The sequence below is a fragment of the Mesoplodon mirus genome (genome assembly GCF_964341445.2).
Source record: "Mesoplodon mirus genome assembly, chromosome: 5".
Lineage (NCBI taxonomy): Eukaryota > Metazoa > Chordata > Mammalia > Artiodactyla > Ziphiidae > Mesoplodon > Mesoplodon mirus.
Genome location: NC_138980.1, coordinates 91,297,084 through 91,313,060, shown reverse-complemented (window position 1 = coordinate 91,313,060; position 15,977 = coordinate 91,297,084). Strand labels below are relative to the sequence as shown.

At 34.6% G+C, this 15,977-nt stretch overlaps 1 protein-coding gene across 2 annotated transcripts in view; it reads left to right on the top strand.

The window, feature by feature from the left end:
- The window catches only part of YTHDC2 (YTH N6-methyladenosine RNA binding protein C2), a 71,029-nt gene that overhangs the window by 14,755 nt on the left and 40,297 nt on the right, over nt 1-15,977 (top strand). For both annotated transcript variants that reach the window (XM_082621907.1, XM_082621906.1), the window contains exons 5-12: nt 1,255-1,421; nt 2,186-2,288; nt 3,519-3,675; nt 6,609-6,716; nt 7,857-8,002; nt 9,975-10,110; nt 13,891-14,017; nt 14,230-14,295. In XM_082621907.1, the coding sequence (XP_082478033.1) occupies nt 1,255-1,421; nt 2,186-2,288; nt 3,519-3,675; nt 6,609-6,716; nt 7,857-8,002; nt 9,975-10,110; nt 13,891-14,017; nt 14,230-14,295 (1,010 nt within the window). The remainder of the gene's footprint in view (nt 1-1,254; nt 1,422-2,185; nt 2,289-3,518; nt 3,676-6,608; nt 6,717-7,856; nt 8,003-9,974; nt 10,111-13,890; nt 14,018-14,229; nt 14,296-15,977) is intronic.

Here is a 15,977-nt window from a genome sequence, read left to right as displayed (position 1 = left end):
TTAGATATTTCTTAGCAGTTTGTTTGCATTTATGCTTCCGAATGAACTGGTCAAGTTTTTAAAAATCCCGGAGGGTAAGACATGCATGAAAAGATGTCCTTTTCACTCATAGTTAAAGAAATGAAATCAAAACAATAATTATATTTTTCAACTACTAGATTGGCTGAAATTTAAAAATTGATGAAATCCAACATTTGCATAGGTGTTGGGAAAACAGCATCTTCTGCTCTGTTGGTAAAAGTATAAATTGTTTTGAAGAGCAGATTGATAATTTTTCTATAAAAATTTAAATTTATATACTCTTTGACTCCACATATATTTGTCTTTGCATAAGTATGTGAAGATAGATGTTCACTGCAGCATTCTTTTTAATAGTAAGCAATAGCATCAAAAATAACAAGCCTAAACAAGCTGGAAATTACTTAATGTATAGTCATATTTGTTAAATTATAGCACATCCATAAGATGGAATGTGCAGCTATTAAAATGGATTAGGTAGATATGATATGTTATTAAGTGACATCTGCAAATTACAAACATTAAGTATAATAATGACTTTGTGTGAATAAAAACCTGTTTATATACACAAATAATTTAAGTTGTATAAACTTTTTTTTCTCTAGAACAGTTTATAAGAAACTTAACAGTAGTTACTTTCATGGAGAGGACTATTGGTAGTGGTATGGGTGGGGAAGACTTTTACTTTTTATTTTAAATCTTTCTGACCTGTTTAAATTTAATTATAGAAAAGTGTCTGCAATCCTGGTATTAGGCTCTTTCTGGTTTCTTTATATTTTTCACTATTTAAAAAATTCCAATGGAATTTTGATTGTTGTTTCATTGACTTTATAGGATAACTTGGGGAGAACTGACATTTTTGCAATACTGATTATTCCTATCCAGGAATATGTCATATTTTTCTAGTATATTCCTGTCTTTTATGTTTTTCAGTAGTGTTTTATAATCTTGGTTTTTCAGTAGTGTTTTATAATCTTTTTCATGTAAACCTTAACTATTTCTTTATAATTTTGTTTTTAAGTGTTTTAGTTTTAGTTCTATTGTGAACAAGATCTTTTTAAATTACATTTTTTAGCTGATTATTAGCAGTTACATGAAAGTTGTTGGTTTTATGATTATTTTATGTTTGGATATGTTACATAACTTTTTTTAGTTCTGATGGTTTTTCAGTTGATTGACATGGATTTTCTGGATATACAATTATGTTGTCTTATAGTACTTTAAAATTTGTTTCAGATTCCTCAGTTCCTTTTAGATGATTGCTTTAAAAATGGTATCCCCTGCCGTATATTTTGTACTCAACCAAGACGATTAGCAGCTATTGCTGTGGCTGAAAGAGTTGCTGCAGAGAGAAGAGAAAGGATTGGTCAGACAATTGGGTATCAGATCCGTTTAGAAAGCAGGTAAAGACAATTCACCTGTAGCTTTTTATCATTCTCAGAAAAGACTAAATATTTATATTTCATTAAATATAGAGCATGTGTTAGTTGAAAAGTTAGATGGTCATTTTGCTCCAAGTAAGTTTATAATAGGCCATTGAGCTCATGTCTAAACTTAGTGAGGTTTTGAATAAATAAATAGCTTGAAAAAGAGTTTGGGCCGTAGATAGAAATCCTGTTTCATAGTTTCATGATAAAGTTATTTCACCTCTTTGAGTCTTAGTTTCCTCATCTATAAAATGGGGCTAATGAAAGCACCTAGAGCATAGGTTTGATGTGAAGTTTATAGTAAGCGCTCAGTAAAAGTTAGTGACTGAATTGATTATTAGTAGTAGTAGTAGTAGTGCTGGTAGTACCTTCTTGAGAAGCAGTACCATTTCTTTGCTCACAGGTATTTGGATATAGTGATTCAAAAAGCTAATCTCATTTATGATATACTTTTTTCCCCCAAGTAAAAAATGTTTAGGATCTTTAAAAAAATCTAGTTAAGTTCTTTAACGAAACAATTACTAAATTCATAAAAGATTGTTAGTAATAATAAACTTGTGAGATTATCAGGCACAAAATACATATTTCATATAACTTTGCTAATAAAGCATATGTACTAGTACACTGTTATATTAGTAACACTTATTAAAGTACAAAGGACACTAGCATTTAATATATGACCTTGTTTTAATTACATAAAAGATTTGTAATTGTGAACTTTATTTTGATTTTTTAAAAAGGGTTTCTCCAAAGACACTTCTGACATTTTGCACCAATGGGGTACTGCTTCGTACTCTGATGGGAGGAGATAGTTCATTGTCAACTGTGACACATATTATTGTGGTAAGAATATTTAAATTTAAATATCTAATTAAATTTTTAGAATAGGATATGAGAACCAGTTTTTTTAAAACGGCTATTCTAATCAAGTTACTTTTTTTTAACTTTTATTTTTATTTTTAAAGATTTATTATTTATTTATTTTATTTATTTTTGGCTGCATCGGGTCTTAGGGTCTTAGTTGCAGTATGCGGGATCTTCGTTGAGACATGCAGGATCTTTCGTTGTGGAGCAGGCTTCTCTCTAGTTGTGGCCTGCAGGTTTTCTCTCCTCTAGTTGTGGCGTGCAGGCTCCAGGGCATGTGGGCTCTGTAGTTGTGGCATGCAGGTTCCAGAGCACGTGGGCTCTAGTTGAGGCGCAGGAGCTCAGTAGTTGTGGCATGCGGGCTTAGTTGCCCTGCGGCATGTGGGATCTTAGTTCCCTGACCAGGGATCGAACCGTGTCCCTTGCGTTGTAAGGTGGATTCTTTACAACTGGACCACCAGGGAAGTCCCTCAAGTTACTTTTTATTGTCCATAATTGTTAGAAATAAATATTTTATATTAAATAAAGATATTCTTACCATCAGGTTTTATGAGTGAGAAAAAAATAAGTAGATAGTTTTTTAAAAAGTGCTTTTTATATATGAAAATGGCACATGTATTTTAAGAGTTCTCCAGAATGGTGAAAGTTTTCTTTTTTCTCTGTGCTTAGTCATCTGATTTCTCTTCCAGATCTTAGAGGCATACCTTAAAGTCATTTAGCTTCATGGTTAAGCTGCTAAATTAACTAGCTGCTGATGAAACAAGTAGATGAATTACCACCTTATTAAAGAATTCTAAGCTTTTATCCAGTTTGTGTCAGAAAACTTAGATTAAGTTTTATAAGCTTGTGATAGGGCAGCTTTTGGAAACTTATTAGTTCTGTGCATTCAAACCACAGGATGCACCTGGTCCTGATGCTAACAGAAGCATATTAAAATAGATTTTGTATTTATTAAAATTACATTAAATTAGACTCCACTAATTCAGCATTTATTGTAGTTTTTGTGGGAAAAAGGGCAGTGTTTTGTTACCCACAGTAGGTCGTTAATGTCTGATTATTTCTAAATTGTCCATAATACAAAATTTTCAGTAATTGGCTGTGTCCACATTTAACTTGAATTAGTGTGAAACCCAGCAGCTCCATAATTTTAAAGACTTTAGTTATTTTTATGTTTTAACTGTTCCATGGTTTTGTTTTTGTTTACTGCAGGATGAAGTACACGAAAGGGATCGATTTAGTGATTTTTTACTTACAAAGTTAAGAGATTTGTTGCAGAAGCACCCAACTTTGAAACTAATTCTTTCTAGTGCTGCCTTAGATGTAAATCTTTTTATGAGATATTTTGGGAGTTGTCCAGTGACATACAGTAAGTTAAACTGTCAGATTTCTTCTAGAATTTTTATGAAAGAATACTTTTTTGGCTTGACTTTATTTATTATAATAGAAATTGGGGAATGTTCTGATGTATAGAGCATCCGTTTATGTTTTCTCTGAGATATGCTTAATCAGTCATCTCTATATATTTTCATCCTCTCCTTTTCCATCTACAACTCTTTGGTATTGTGTAGTGAGCCTGATCTCTAGTCTTAAAAGGAGATATGCTTTATTTTGTATTCCCCTTTAAATTCTGTCCTATAGCTTTGTCTTTATTGCTAGACTCTTCCAAAGAGTAGTCTTTATGCCCGTGTTTACTTCCCATGTACTTCTAAATGTGTTGCCACTTAACTTTTGTCCTTATCCTTTAATCAAATCTGTTTTTTCCACCAATCTTTAAAAAAATTATTGATTTCTTCCTCAAAAATTGAAAAAGTTTTATGTGTTTACCTCAGTGAAATAGTACAAACATTCAGGGAAGAAGTTCACAATCACCTGTCTTCTTTTCATTTCATATCTTTTCTTCCCTGAGATTACTTGATGTTGAAGCCTTGTGTATATCCTGTCTCACCTTGTCCATGCTCATACAACATACGTAATTATATACATATATATTGGGTTTATAGAAAATGGTTTTTACATAAATGGGCATGTGCCATATACAGTGTTTTACAATTTGCTTTATTCATATGACAGTATATCATGAACAGTTCTCCAGTTTAGAAGCTCTAGATGTAGTTCATTATATTGAAGAACTGCTTTTATATTTCCTAATATGAATGTACCATGATTTATTTAACCATTTCTTAATATTTGGACATTAGATTGGTCCTGGATTCTCCCTTTCCCCTACTATAAACATCGTTGTTATGAGCATCCTTCTACATATATTCTTATATACTGGTGCTCTTATTTCTAAGGATAGATTCCTGAAAGTGAAATTGTTGAGTTAAAGAATGTATCTATTTTTAATTTTAACAGTAAGATGGTTTTGCCATTTTACTTTTTCAAAAGGCTGAAATGATTCACATTTCTGCAGTTTATGGGGCTATTCATTTGTGCATTCTTACCAGTATTGTTTTGAGACTGATTTAATTTTACATAATAATCTTACTTATATTTTCTGTAGTGTTTCTCATAATTGTTACCCTTTTTTTGTGAAATGCTCGTATCCCATAATTTATTTGCCAGAACTACCTCCTAAGTCTCATTCTGTATTACAGCCTGTACTTTCTTAGTCTCCTCTGTGGGCTTCTCTTCTTTTGCATGGTGCTTAAATATTGATATTTTTGAGGATTTTTCCCATGTTCCATTTTTTTTCTCTTCCTCCCTTCCCTTCCCCGCCCTTCCCTGCCCTTCCCCATCCCCTTTCCCTTCCCTTCCTTCTTTGATTTCTTTGCTTTTTCTCTCTTTCCTGCTCTATGCTGTTCTCTACTAGGTACTGGGGGTGCACAGTTAGTTTTCCTGGAAGATCTCATTCTTGCCCTTGGCTTCTACTTTCTCTTGCACTGATGACTCTTGAATCTTTATTTCCCAGTTCAAACTGTTCTCCAGAGCTTTGGACTTGGTTGCTTATAAGCAGTTCACCTCTAATACGCCCAAACTGAATACTTAATCCTTTCTAAAAAATCTGCTTCTCTTGTGTTGCCTGTTTTGGTTAATCATACCATTGACCTAATCACCTAAGTCATAAACCTGTAAGTCTTTTTGCTCATAATATTACTGGGTGGTAAGGCACATAAAATTTATGCATCTGCTAATTGAAGGTCATTTTGGCACCTAACATTTGACATGTCTAAAACCAAACCCCGGCTCCCACAGGCCAACCTGTTTTTCTTTTAGCTTTCCTTGTCAGCCTCAGAAAATGGCAACATCATCCATTGAGTTTTGTAAGCCAGACGTTCAAGAACTGTGGTTGACACTTCCTTATCATTCTTGGGTATCCATACCCAATCTAATGCTGAGTTCTGTGGATTTTACTTCCCATCTATCTAGAGTCTGTCTGTCTCCTTCCATTTTTACTATCACCAATCTTGTTCAGGTTATTGTCCTCTTCAGCGTGAACTATTGTAATTGCTCCTACCTGGTCTGTTTCATCCACTCTGCTTTCTTTTAAATCCATTCCCCATGTTGCAGCCAACGTGGAATTTTCAGCCAGATTTCTGAAGTGGAATTTTGATGATGTTAAATACTCTCATGAGCTTGAAACTTTGAACAACCTTTACCTCAGAATAAAGACCTAAACCCTTAATAAGACTTATCTATTTCTTCTGCCTCATCTTGAACTACAATCCCTTCTTCACACCCCTCTTCACATCATGTTCCAACTAGCTTGGCCTTTTAGTTCCTTGAGAACATCATACTCTTTCCCACCATAGGGGCTTTGTACATACTGTTTTTTTTCTTCGTAGTATACTCTTTCCTCTCTGCGTAGCTTAGGTATTTTGTTTACCCCCTTCTCTTGGTTCTCATTTTTCTCAGTGAGGATGCTTTTCTTGATTCCTTCAAATTCCCCTATTATGTACTGTCATGGTATCTTGTACTTCTCTCTCATAGGACTTTTTACAACTTTATTTTTACACTGATGTTTTGGATTATTGGATTAATGTCAGATTCCCCTGCTAGATTACAAGCTTCAAGCTTCAAGAGATCAGGAGGAACTCTGTTTCTGCTTACCATTTATATTCCTAGTGCCTAGCATGATGCCAAACAATCAAGTATTTAGTAAACACTGGAAAAAAACATGCAAATGAACAGTTGTCTAAAATATAGATCAGAGTTATATTTAAAGGACAATATGAGGATCACTTGACCTATGGAATTGCCTTTGGATTAATATTCAGAATTATTAATTTGAGAATCTCATGTTTTTATGTGAATTATCTCTAAGATGCAAATTGACTGTTTAAAAAAATTCCTATTTAGTACAGGGAAGACCATTTGAAGTAAAAGAAATGTTTCTGGAAGACATTTTAAGAACTACTGGATACACAAACAAAGAAATGTTAAAATACAAAAAGGAAAAACAACGAGGTAAGCTTTTTATCAAACAAATATAAAAGAAAATTACTATTGATATTGACTTTTTGGAGTACTCCAGTCTTATACTATGCAGATACAAGGATACTTGAAAATATTTCTCTCTGCGTATAGTTGTAGAATATTATATTAGAATACTGTCCCATATGGATGTTCTACATTCTGGTTTATGTCCAGAAGTTATAATCTATAGAGAGGAATTGAAAGGGGATGTCAGAGTTGAGGACGCTGAGTGTGTCTGTATCCAAATATTCAACCACTGTTTTAAGGAGGCAGAAGATTTGTGCTGGCTGTCCCCAGCATATGTTATAGAGTGGGAGTGGGGAGTGGGTGAGGAAGTGAAAAGAGTAGCATATGAGTAATAACAGGCTCATCTTTGGTATAATTGTTGAGTTTTTCAAATCTTGATATTGTTATGAATTGCATCAGTACTTTGAATTTAACATTACTTGCCTATTAATACATCTCTTATGATTTATACTATATCTCAGCTTTTGAATTAAGGTTAAGTTCCTTTTGCTTACTTTTAACTACATTATTCATGCTGGAAGACTTGGCTTCAAGCTTTGATTCCTTTGTTTAGTTAGTATAACCTTGGACAAATAATCTTAACTTCTTTGGATTCTTCACTTGAAAAAAGCAATTAGCATTGCCTGTGTCACAGTGCAGTGCTGAATCACTAATGTGTAAATTATAAAACTTCTGGTTCTCAAAACTTTTGAAGATGAAAATTGAATATAACTTGTGTCTCAAATTCAATAAATGATTTTCTACAAAGCGCTATATTAATATTAGTCATTGATTTTAACAGTATTTGTTATATGGCTAAAATACTGTTCATTAAATTATGTCCTTATTCAGAAGTAAACTTCTTACTAGTAGATGAATAAATGAGGTTTTATAAAGCAGTTTCATGTCTCCTTTTGGTTCAGCATAACACATTTTATTGAATGTTCCTAATTAATATAAAAATATTAATAAAAAATTAATAAAAAATATTAATTTTTTTAAAGTAACTTTAAAATAAGGCCAACTTTTAGGTATTCTCAGATTCACTTAATTTTTTTAAAACAAAGAAATATATTTCAAAAAGCAAAGAATTTATCTACTTATTTTCTTTGGTAATTAATTTAGAAGAAAGACAACAAACCACACTTACAGAATGGTACTCAGCTCAAGAGAATACTTTCAAGCCTGAATCTCAGAGACAGAGAGCTGTCCCAAATGTAACTGAAGAATTTGATTTATTGGATGATGGTGATGCCGTCTTCAGTCAGTTGGTAAGACCTCAGTGGTTTCACACTGCTATTTTGAGTGAAACTTGTGTAATTTAAAGAACATTTTATGAGATTATATTTTTTATTACATTATTAAGGAATAATTGCCTTAGTTTATGTTGGACTACAACACATTTTTCAGAATAATTTTCTACACACTTTTTTTTCAAGTAATGCAACATCTTTTTTTTTTTGCGGTACGCGGGCCTCTCACTGTTGTGGCTTCTCCCATTGCGGAGCACAGGCTCTGGACGCGCAGGCCCAGTGGCCATGCCTCACGGGCCCAGCCGCTCCGCGGCATGTGGGATCCTCCCGGACCGGGGCACGAACCCGTGTCCCCTGCATCAGCAGGCGGACTCTCAACCACTGCGCCACCAGGGAAGCCCAATGCAACATCTTTTATTGTTTCATTCTGAGTTAAAATTATTTCAATATTTTCTATAAATTTTGTGAAGAAAATAGTTGTAGATATTATGTATATATACATACATTATTATTGCTAGATATTTTATCATCTCAGAAGTTTAAGAACCTATGAGCTAAGCAATGCAAGATAAGCTAAGTTAGGAAAAAACTGAGAAAAGCCTGTTGGTATTAGGGCAAGTAATCAAGACTGATGTTTCTACCACAAAGCCATGTGACTCTGTAAAATCAATTACCCACTATAGACCTCAGTTTCTTTTTCTCTTCTGATTTTCTCCCTTCTATTTTGCCACAATATCTTTTACAAATGAAATATTTTGTAGAAATCCTGCCTGCTCATCCATCACTCTCCATCCCCACCCCTAAGTGGGGCTTCTGCTACTTTGGATTCCTTGGAGTCTGTTTGAAAACTGGAACCATTGGATTTCCTAGGTCCCTTCTGGTCTTTTGATTCTGGTTTAGAATTCTTAAAAAGGCATTGGTGATTAGTGAGATGTCTGGGACTATGCACTTTTTAGAAAAAGAATTAAACCCTTTTGAGCATGAGAAGCTACGTAATGCAGATATGCTTGCAGTTTTCTTCCAGTGTTTAAAGTTCTGATGCATCCAAATGAACTATAGTTTTAAAGAATGTGTACTTGTAAAGAATGTTTAAAAATTGTTATTTAGTGCAGGGAACATCCATTTGGTTCAGTGAACAGCATTTTGACCATTTAAATTAGTGATTCTTTTTTTCTTTAAATTATTTGTTTATTTTTGGCTGCGTTGGGTCTTCATTGCTGTGTGTGGGCTTTCTCTAGTTGCGGCGAGTGGGGGCTACTCTTTGTTTTGTGGTGCGCGGGCTTCTCATTGTGGTGGCTTCTCTTTGTTGTGGAGCACGGGCTCTAGGTGTGCGGGCTTCAGTAGTTGTGGCACGCGGGCTCAGTTGTTATGGCTCGTGGGCTCCAGAGCACCGGCTCAGTAGTTGTGGCGCACGGGCTTAGTTGCTCCATGGCTTGTGGGATCTTCCCAGACCAGGGCTCGAACCCGTGTCCCCTGCGTTGGCAGGCTGATTCTTAACCACTGTGCCACCAGGGAAGTCCCTAAATTAGTGATTCTTAAGCCTGGCTGCACAGTAGCATCCCCTAAGGAACTTTTAAAGTCCTGTGGAATCTGGCCTCCATCCCAGAGATTCTGAAGTACTTGCTCTGGGGTGGGACATGGCTTCAGTGTTGAAAAGCTCCAGGTGATGTATCCTCTGTTGTGCAGTTGGGACATAAGACCACTGATATACAGGTGCATTTAGCAACATTCTGTCAGAAGCACAGTTAATATTGTGACTGTATCGTACTCCTTTGTTGACAGGCTCATTCTCAGATAAAAGATGAATGTGAAAACAAGATACAATATTGTGAGTAATTATGTTTGTGATGAGATGAGAAACTTTTATGTCAAAGCCTTTGCTGTAATACCGAATGGTTAGTAGTTCTTGTGGCCGTTGTGGCCATCTCATGTTCTTTGCAAGCAAAGGTTAAGCTGTTAAGTAATTTATAATCTTTGCTTCTTTTTAAAGGCAGAAAAAGATGTGAATTGCCTTGAACCATGGTTAATAAAGGAAATGGATGCTTGTCTTTCTGACATATGGCTGCGTAAAGATGTTGATGCCTTTGCTCAGGTCTTTCACCTTATTTTAACTGAAAATGTTAGTGGTAAGTATAATTTATTTAAGTTTTTTTTATTACTCTTGAAGTTATTTATTATGATAGAAGTGTAGCTTAATTCATAAAATTCAAAATTCACTTTTTGTTCACAACCAATATTTTGTTCTTTTGGAGTACTATTTCAAGTGTACAAATCAGGATCTTCTTATTAGCATAGTAGAATAAATAAGTATTGTATTAAATCAGGGACTCTTAACCTAATGTCTCCAGAATAGTTTCATGGGGTCTGTGAATATATGACAGTTATATGCAAAAGTATTTTTATGTGTATAAAATTTGTGACATAAATACACTCCCCGCTATGCATCACCCTTACCCCTGGAGTATCTTGGGTTTTCAAAGAGATTTGTTATTTCAAAACGGGAAAAATGTTAATGACTTTTGCTGTAGATTATTCATTCAATAAATGGAAAATTTTAGTATACCTTTTGTTATATAGGTTCAAGTTCTGATTCACATGTACCTGCGTTATGTCACATGACCTATTTTCACTAATGATTTATTCTGATTTCGTTAGTTGGTTATAATGGATATTGGCAATCGGGTGAGTTTTAGGACCCTGAAGGCTTTTAGGCAAAAGGTAGAATGATGATAATAAAAGGTCAGTCCTGGAAGGGATTTAGATGTCAAGTAGTTTATCCACTCACTTGAACTTCTCAGCATTATTATTACTATACTTGATCACTCCTTTCTTGAAACATGTTCTTCAGTTAACTTCTGATATTCCATACTTGATTTATTTTCTTCTCATCTCCCTGGCTGGTGTGTCTTGGTTTCCTTGGCAGGATTTTTTTCTTTTTCTTGACCTCTGAATATGGAATGTCCCAGGCCTCAATCCTCAGACCTTCCTTCTATTTACATTTACTCCTTAGATGGATCTCATCTAGTGGAAGCTTTAAATATTTATTTAAAATGACTCCTAATTTTACGTCTCCAATCCTGAACTCCCCCCTCACTTCAATATACCTCACCAGTTGACATCTCCAGTTGGAAGTCTGTTAGGGGACTAAAATTAGATATTCCCCAAACAACTTGATTCTCTGTTTCTCTACCTCCCTCTCAACCTGCTTTTTCCTTAGTGTTCCCTTAGTGATCATTATCAGTTGTAGACCTCTTTAAAAATGTATGTGCCTGGCCATCCCAGGCACACTGAATCTAACTCTAGGGTACTACCATTCACCTAGTTGCTAAGGCAACAAAATATAAAATCATCTTTGACTTTGCTCTCATACCCCACATATAATCCATTAGCAAATCTTGTTAGTTTTACCTTCTAAATAAATCCTGAATCTCACATGTTTTACTTCCTCTACTGCTGCCATCCTAGTCAAAGCCAACGTTTCTTTCCTGAACTATTACAGTGGACTATTAACTGCTTCTATTCTTATGTTATTAGTCTGTTCTCCAGAGAACAATCAGATTGATCCTTTTGACAAGGAAATTGGATCATGCCACTTCTCTTCTCTTAGCTGTCCCATGGCTTTCAATTACACTTTGAATAAAAATCAAAGTTCTTTCCCTGATTTAGTCTCTGACAGTCTTTTTTATCTCATTTTCTACTATTTTCCTTGTTCACTGTGCTTTAGCCACTCTTGTCTTCTTGCTCTTCATATATGCTGGCCCACTCCCATCTTTGGGCCTTTGCTTTTGTTGTTTTCTGTGCTTGGAACGTGATCCCCACAAATACTCATATGGCCCAGTGCCTAGTTCATTTAGGTTTCTATCCATAAGTTAGGAAATTTGAACTCTGAGACATGTTGCTTTAAAATATTTATGAAACATTTTAAAGTATTTTTGTATTATCTTTGACCCTCTTCCTAGATATTTCTTTAGAGAGTACTAGACTATTACTTTGATAATGGTCATCCATTATGACCATCCAGGTCCCTCTCCTTTATAGATTTATTGGACATTTTCCGGAGCCCAGTATTCTAATGTCTTAGGCCATGTGTATGTAGTAAACTAAAATGTTATGGTATCTCTATGAACAGTAATTTACTTCCCATGTTTATATTTCTCTTCTAAAATCTCAACTCTTAATTGGCACCAGAGTTGAAAATACTTCATGTGATCCAGGAAGCCTTGGGCTTGGTAGATTTTTTTTTTAATCATATCAATTTCCCTCTGTGATCTTGTATAACCAGGTAGTAATTAGCTGGTTTAGTAAGACTAGGCATTCTATGGAACACCGGATGCTAATCATCTATTGCTGCATAACAAATGATTCCCAAACTTAGCAACCTAAAACATCTATTATTTCACATAGTTTCTGAGAGTCAAGAATCTGGGAGTGGCTTAACTGAGTGGTTCTGGTTCCTAGTCACTCATGGAATAGTAGTTAAGCTGTTGGCAGGGGTTCAGTCATCTTAAGGTTTACTGGGGCTGGAGGATCTGCTTCCAAGAAGGCTCACTCACATGGCTGTTGGCTAGAGGCTTCAGTTTGTCTCTGGTTATTGGCTGAAGGCCTCAGTTCTTTGCCATCTGGACCTCTCCATAGGATTGCCTTATTCTTCCCAGAGTGTGGCAGCTGGCTTCTCCCAGAGTGTGTGATTCAGAAGAGAAGAAAAGGCAAGCAGGAAGCTATAGGTACCTTTCATGACCTAGTCTCCAAAGTTGCGCACCATCTTTTCCACTTTATTCTATTTGTTAGAATGAGTCACTTAGTCCAACTCACACTCAAGGAGAAGGGAATTAGGCTCCACCCCTTGAAGGGAAGAGTATTAAAGAATTTTTGGATGTTTTCAAACTCCCACACTTATCCATACCCCTAATTGAATATTCCGTTGAAACAATAATTCGCATGTAGTGAGTACAAATCATAATCTTTGCAGATCTCTGTAATAATGCATGTTCCTGGCCATCCCAGACCTACTGAATCTTAATCTAGGAGTAACGCATAGCTATCTGTGTTTTCAGAAATAAAAAGCCTGAAGTAATTCTCTCCATAGGTCCCTCTCCCCACCTTAAGAACCGTTGGCTTATATTAATAACAGATACCATGTTTTAGAGGGTTGTTAAATAATGAGGATAATTAGGTATATATGGAAAATTAAATTTTTCCTTTTGTAATTATCTTAAATTTTACTACAGAGGTTTTTTTTCAGTGGTGATTTCTTTCTGAAATTTTGTAATTTTGTAATTTATGAAAATTAGTTCTCAGTAATTATAGTATGTTGCATTGCTTGAAATATATTCTAAGAAGGAATTTGAATTCAATAAAAGTTTAATTTTTTTCTCATGGAGGGGTTTTATGGGAAGTAAACTTCCTGCCAGTGTTATTCTCATTAAGCATCTAAGAAAATAAGAACCTGGCATGATGGGGTAATAAAAGCAAAACAAAAGGACCTCAAAAAATCATTTTGAACTTTTCATTTGCCCTTTTAAGCATTCATTACCAGATACTGATGAAAATTAACTTTTTAATTCTTCTTTAATTATATCTTATCATTTGGTCAAGGCAATATCTAGATTTAGGAAGATTACTTAAGGATTCTACAAAGTTAGTAGCTTTCCTTTTCTGTTTTAATTAACAACTATCTTTCCTTCTCCTGCCTTCCAACTGATAGTACCTATTTCATCCTGCTTATACTAAGGACACATCAGTATCGGATCTTCTTGGATCAACTGAGTTAAAGGTTATACAATGCTGTTATATACTTAGGTAAAGGAGCAAGTCCCAGGTTAATTCTCGTAACATTCAAGAAAATTAAAATGATTTTCCAAAGTAATTTGGAAATGTAACATTTATGTATCTTTTCCTTCTTTTAGTGGATTACAGACATAGTGAAACCAGTGCAACAGCTTTGATGATTGCTGCAGGACGAGGTTTTTCAAGTCAAGTAGAACAGTTAATTAGTATGGGAGCCAATGTTCATATTAAAGCATCAAATGGCTGGTAATTTTAAATTGCATTCATTCTTTGTATATCTTTGTATAACTACATATATCTTTTTTGATTTCTTATATGTCTTTATATTAAAAGTTATTTGTAATAATTGCTCATACACCTCTACTTTAATGGGTGAATGAATAAATTTGAGTAACTAGTTTTATAATTTTGAGAATATTATTTCTCTTTCTTAATTCGATATCTTTGAATTTTGGCAGGATGGCTTTAGATTGGGCTAAACACTTTGGGCAGACTGAAATTGTGGATCTTCTAGAATCTTACAGGTAACATTTTATACTATTTTTAATTACTCCTGACTCCTTTTTAAAAAACTTAGCCATATAAATCATAGAATGCGACAAATGAAGGCTATTTATAGTCTCTTATCCAGATTTTTTTTTGTAGTTCTAAGGAGTTTTTCTAATAACAGCTTTCAGTTATTTTGTAGGTTGTTAGTAAGATCCACTGTATTATAGTATTTATTTTATTTTTTATTTTATCTTAAAAAAGAAGAAGGGGAATTTCCAGTTAAACATGGTATTTGTCTCTCTGCATTTCCCGAAAACCTAAAATGGTAAGGAAGGAGTATAAAATGTGTAAACTAACAAAGTCAAAGAGAATGGAAGAGGATATGGCAACTGATGAAAGATGTTAGTAAATTTTGGATGATATATGGCTAATGGATTACTGATGTTTGACTTAGCAAAGCTAAGAAAGCTGAAGCCTGAGTGCCTAAAGAGGGAAGTGCCAATGAGAAACAACCTCATTTTAGCTTTGAACTTCTTAGAGGCTCATTCAACTACTTCTGAATGAAGCAATGAAAGAAAGGGCTAAAAAAATAACAGAGTTAGTTGAAATTCTCTATGAGGAGTATTTGGAATTTCAGATTCCCTTCTCCCCTGCCCTCAGGTGATATCTCTTTCCCACTGTAGCAGGATGTAGGAAGTTTATTGAAAAATTAAACCATTTAGAGTTTGGACTTGGGGTGACCAGGTACAGTGGGAGAGTGGGAGTAAGGTATCAAACAGAAAAGGGGTTTCAGTGAAAGTCTACTTAAAGACTAAAAGTTGAGATACCATCCACTCCCTTCCCCTGCTGTCCCTATCACCTTTTCCTGTTTGATGCTTATGTTCTTTGGCAGAAAACTTGAGAATTCCTTCCTGGAAAAACACCAAGCCTATAGAAAAGATTTAGAACTTTAAGAGGTATGGTATTCCTTCAATGAAATGACCATCTTTCAACCAGATAACTCAATTTTCCCCACTTGTACACATGGAGGTTTTTGTGCTTTACTCTTTAAAAATAAACAAACTGCCAATGATTGATCACCAGGCATTTGAGTGGAAAAAGCACTCAAACATCAAATAAACAGTAACAACAAAAAACCCCAAGAAGTTGAATAAAACTGAGCATCAGTGACCAGAAGAAAACTTCAAAAATAGTAATAGAAAATAATATTCATGAACCAGAAAACAGTGTGCTTAAAAAAAAAAAAAGGAACAGAACACAAATCTTTGTTCAAATTTCATCTTCATGAGGGCTACCCAAATTTACCTATCTGTTGCAATCTGCCTCCCCCCACAGTTGATCCTCTTTAACCTGTTCTACTTTTTCTTTTGTCCATAGGACCTACCATCCTCTAATACACTATATAATTTACTTATTTACTGTATTTATTGGTTTATTGTCTGTCTCTTCTCTCCAGTGGAATTTAGTAAGCTCCTTGTCTCCTTTGTTCAGGGACAGTGTCTGGATATAGATGTTCAGTGATTATTTTTGAAAGAATGAATAAACAAGAAAGAGCCCTTGAAAATTAAAATATGATAGCAGAAAAATAATTCAGAAGGGTTGCAAGATAAAGTTGAAAAAAATTGCTGATGGAGTAGAAAAAAAGACAAAAAAATAGAAAATAGTAGAAAAAGGATAGGAAAATTTATTTCCTATGTATTTTTTTATGAGAAAGCTG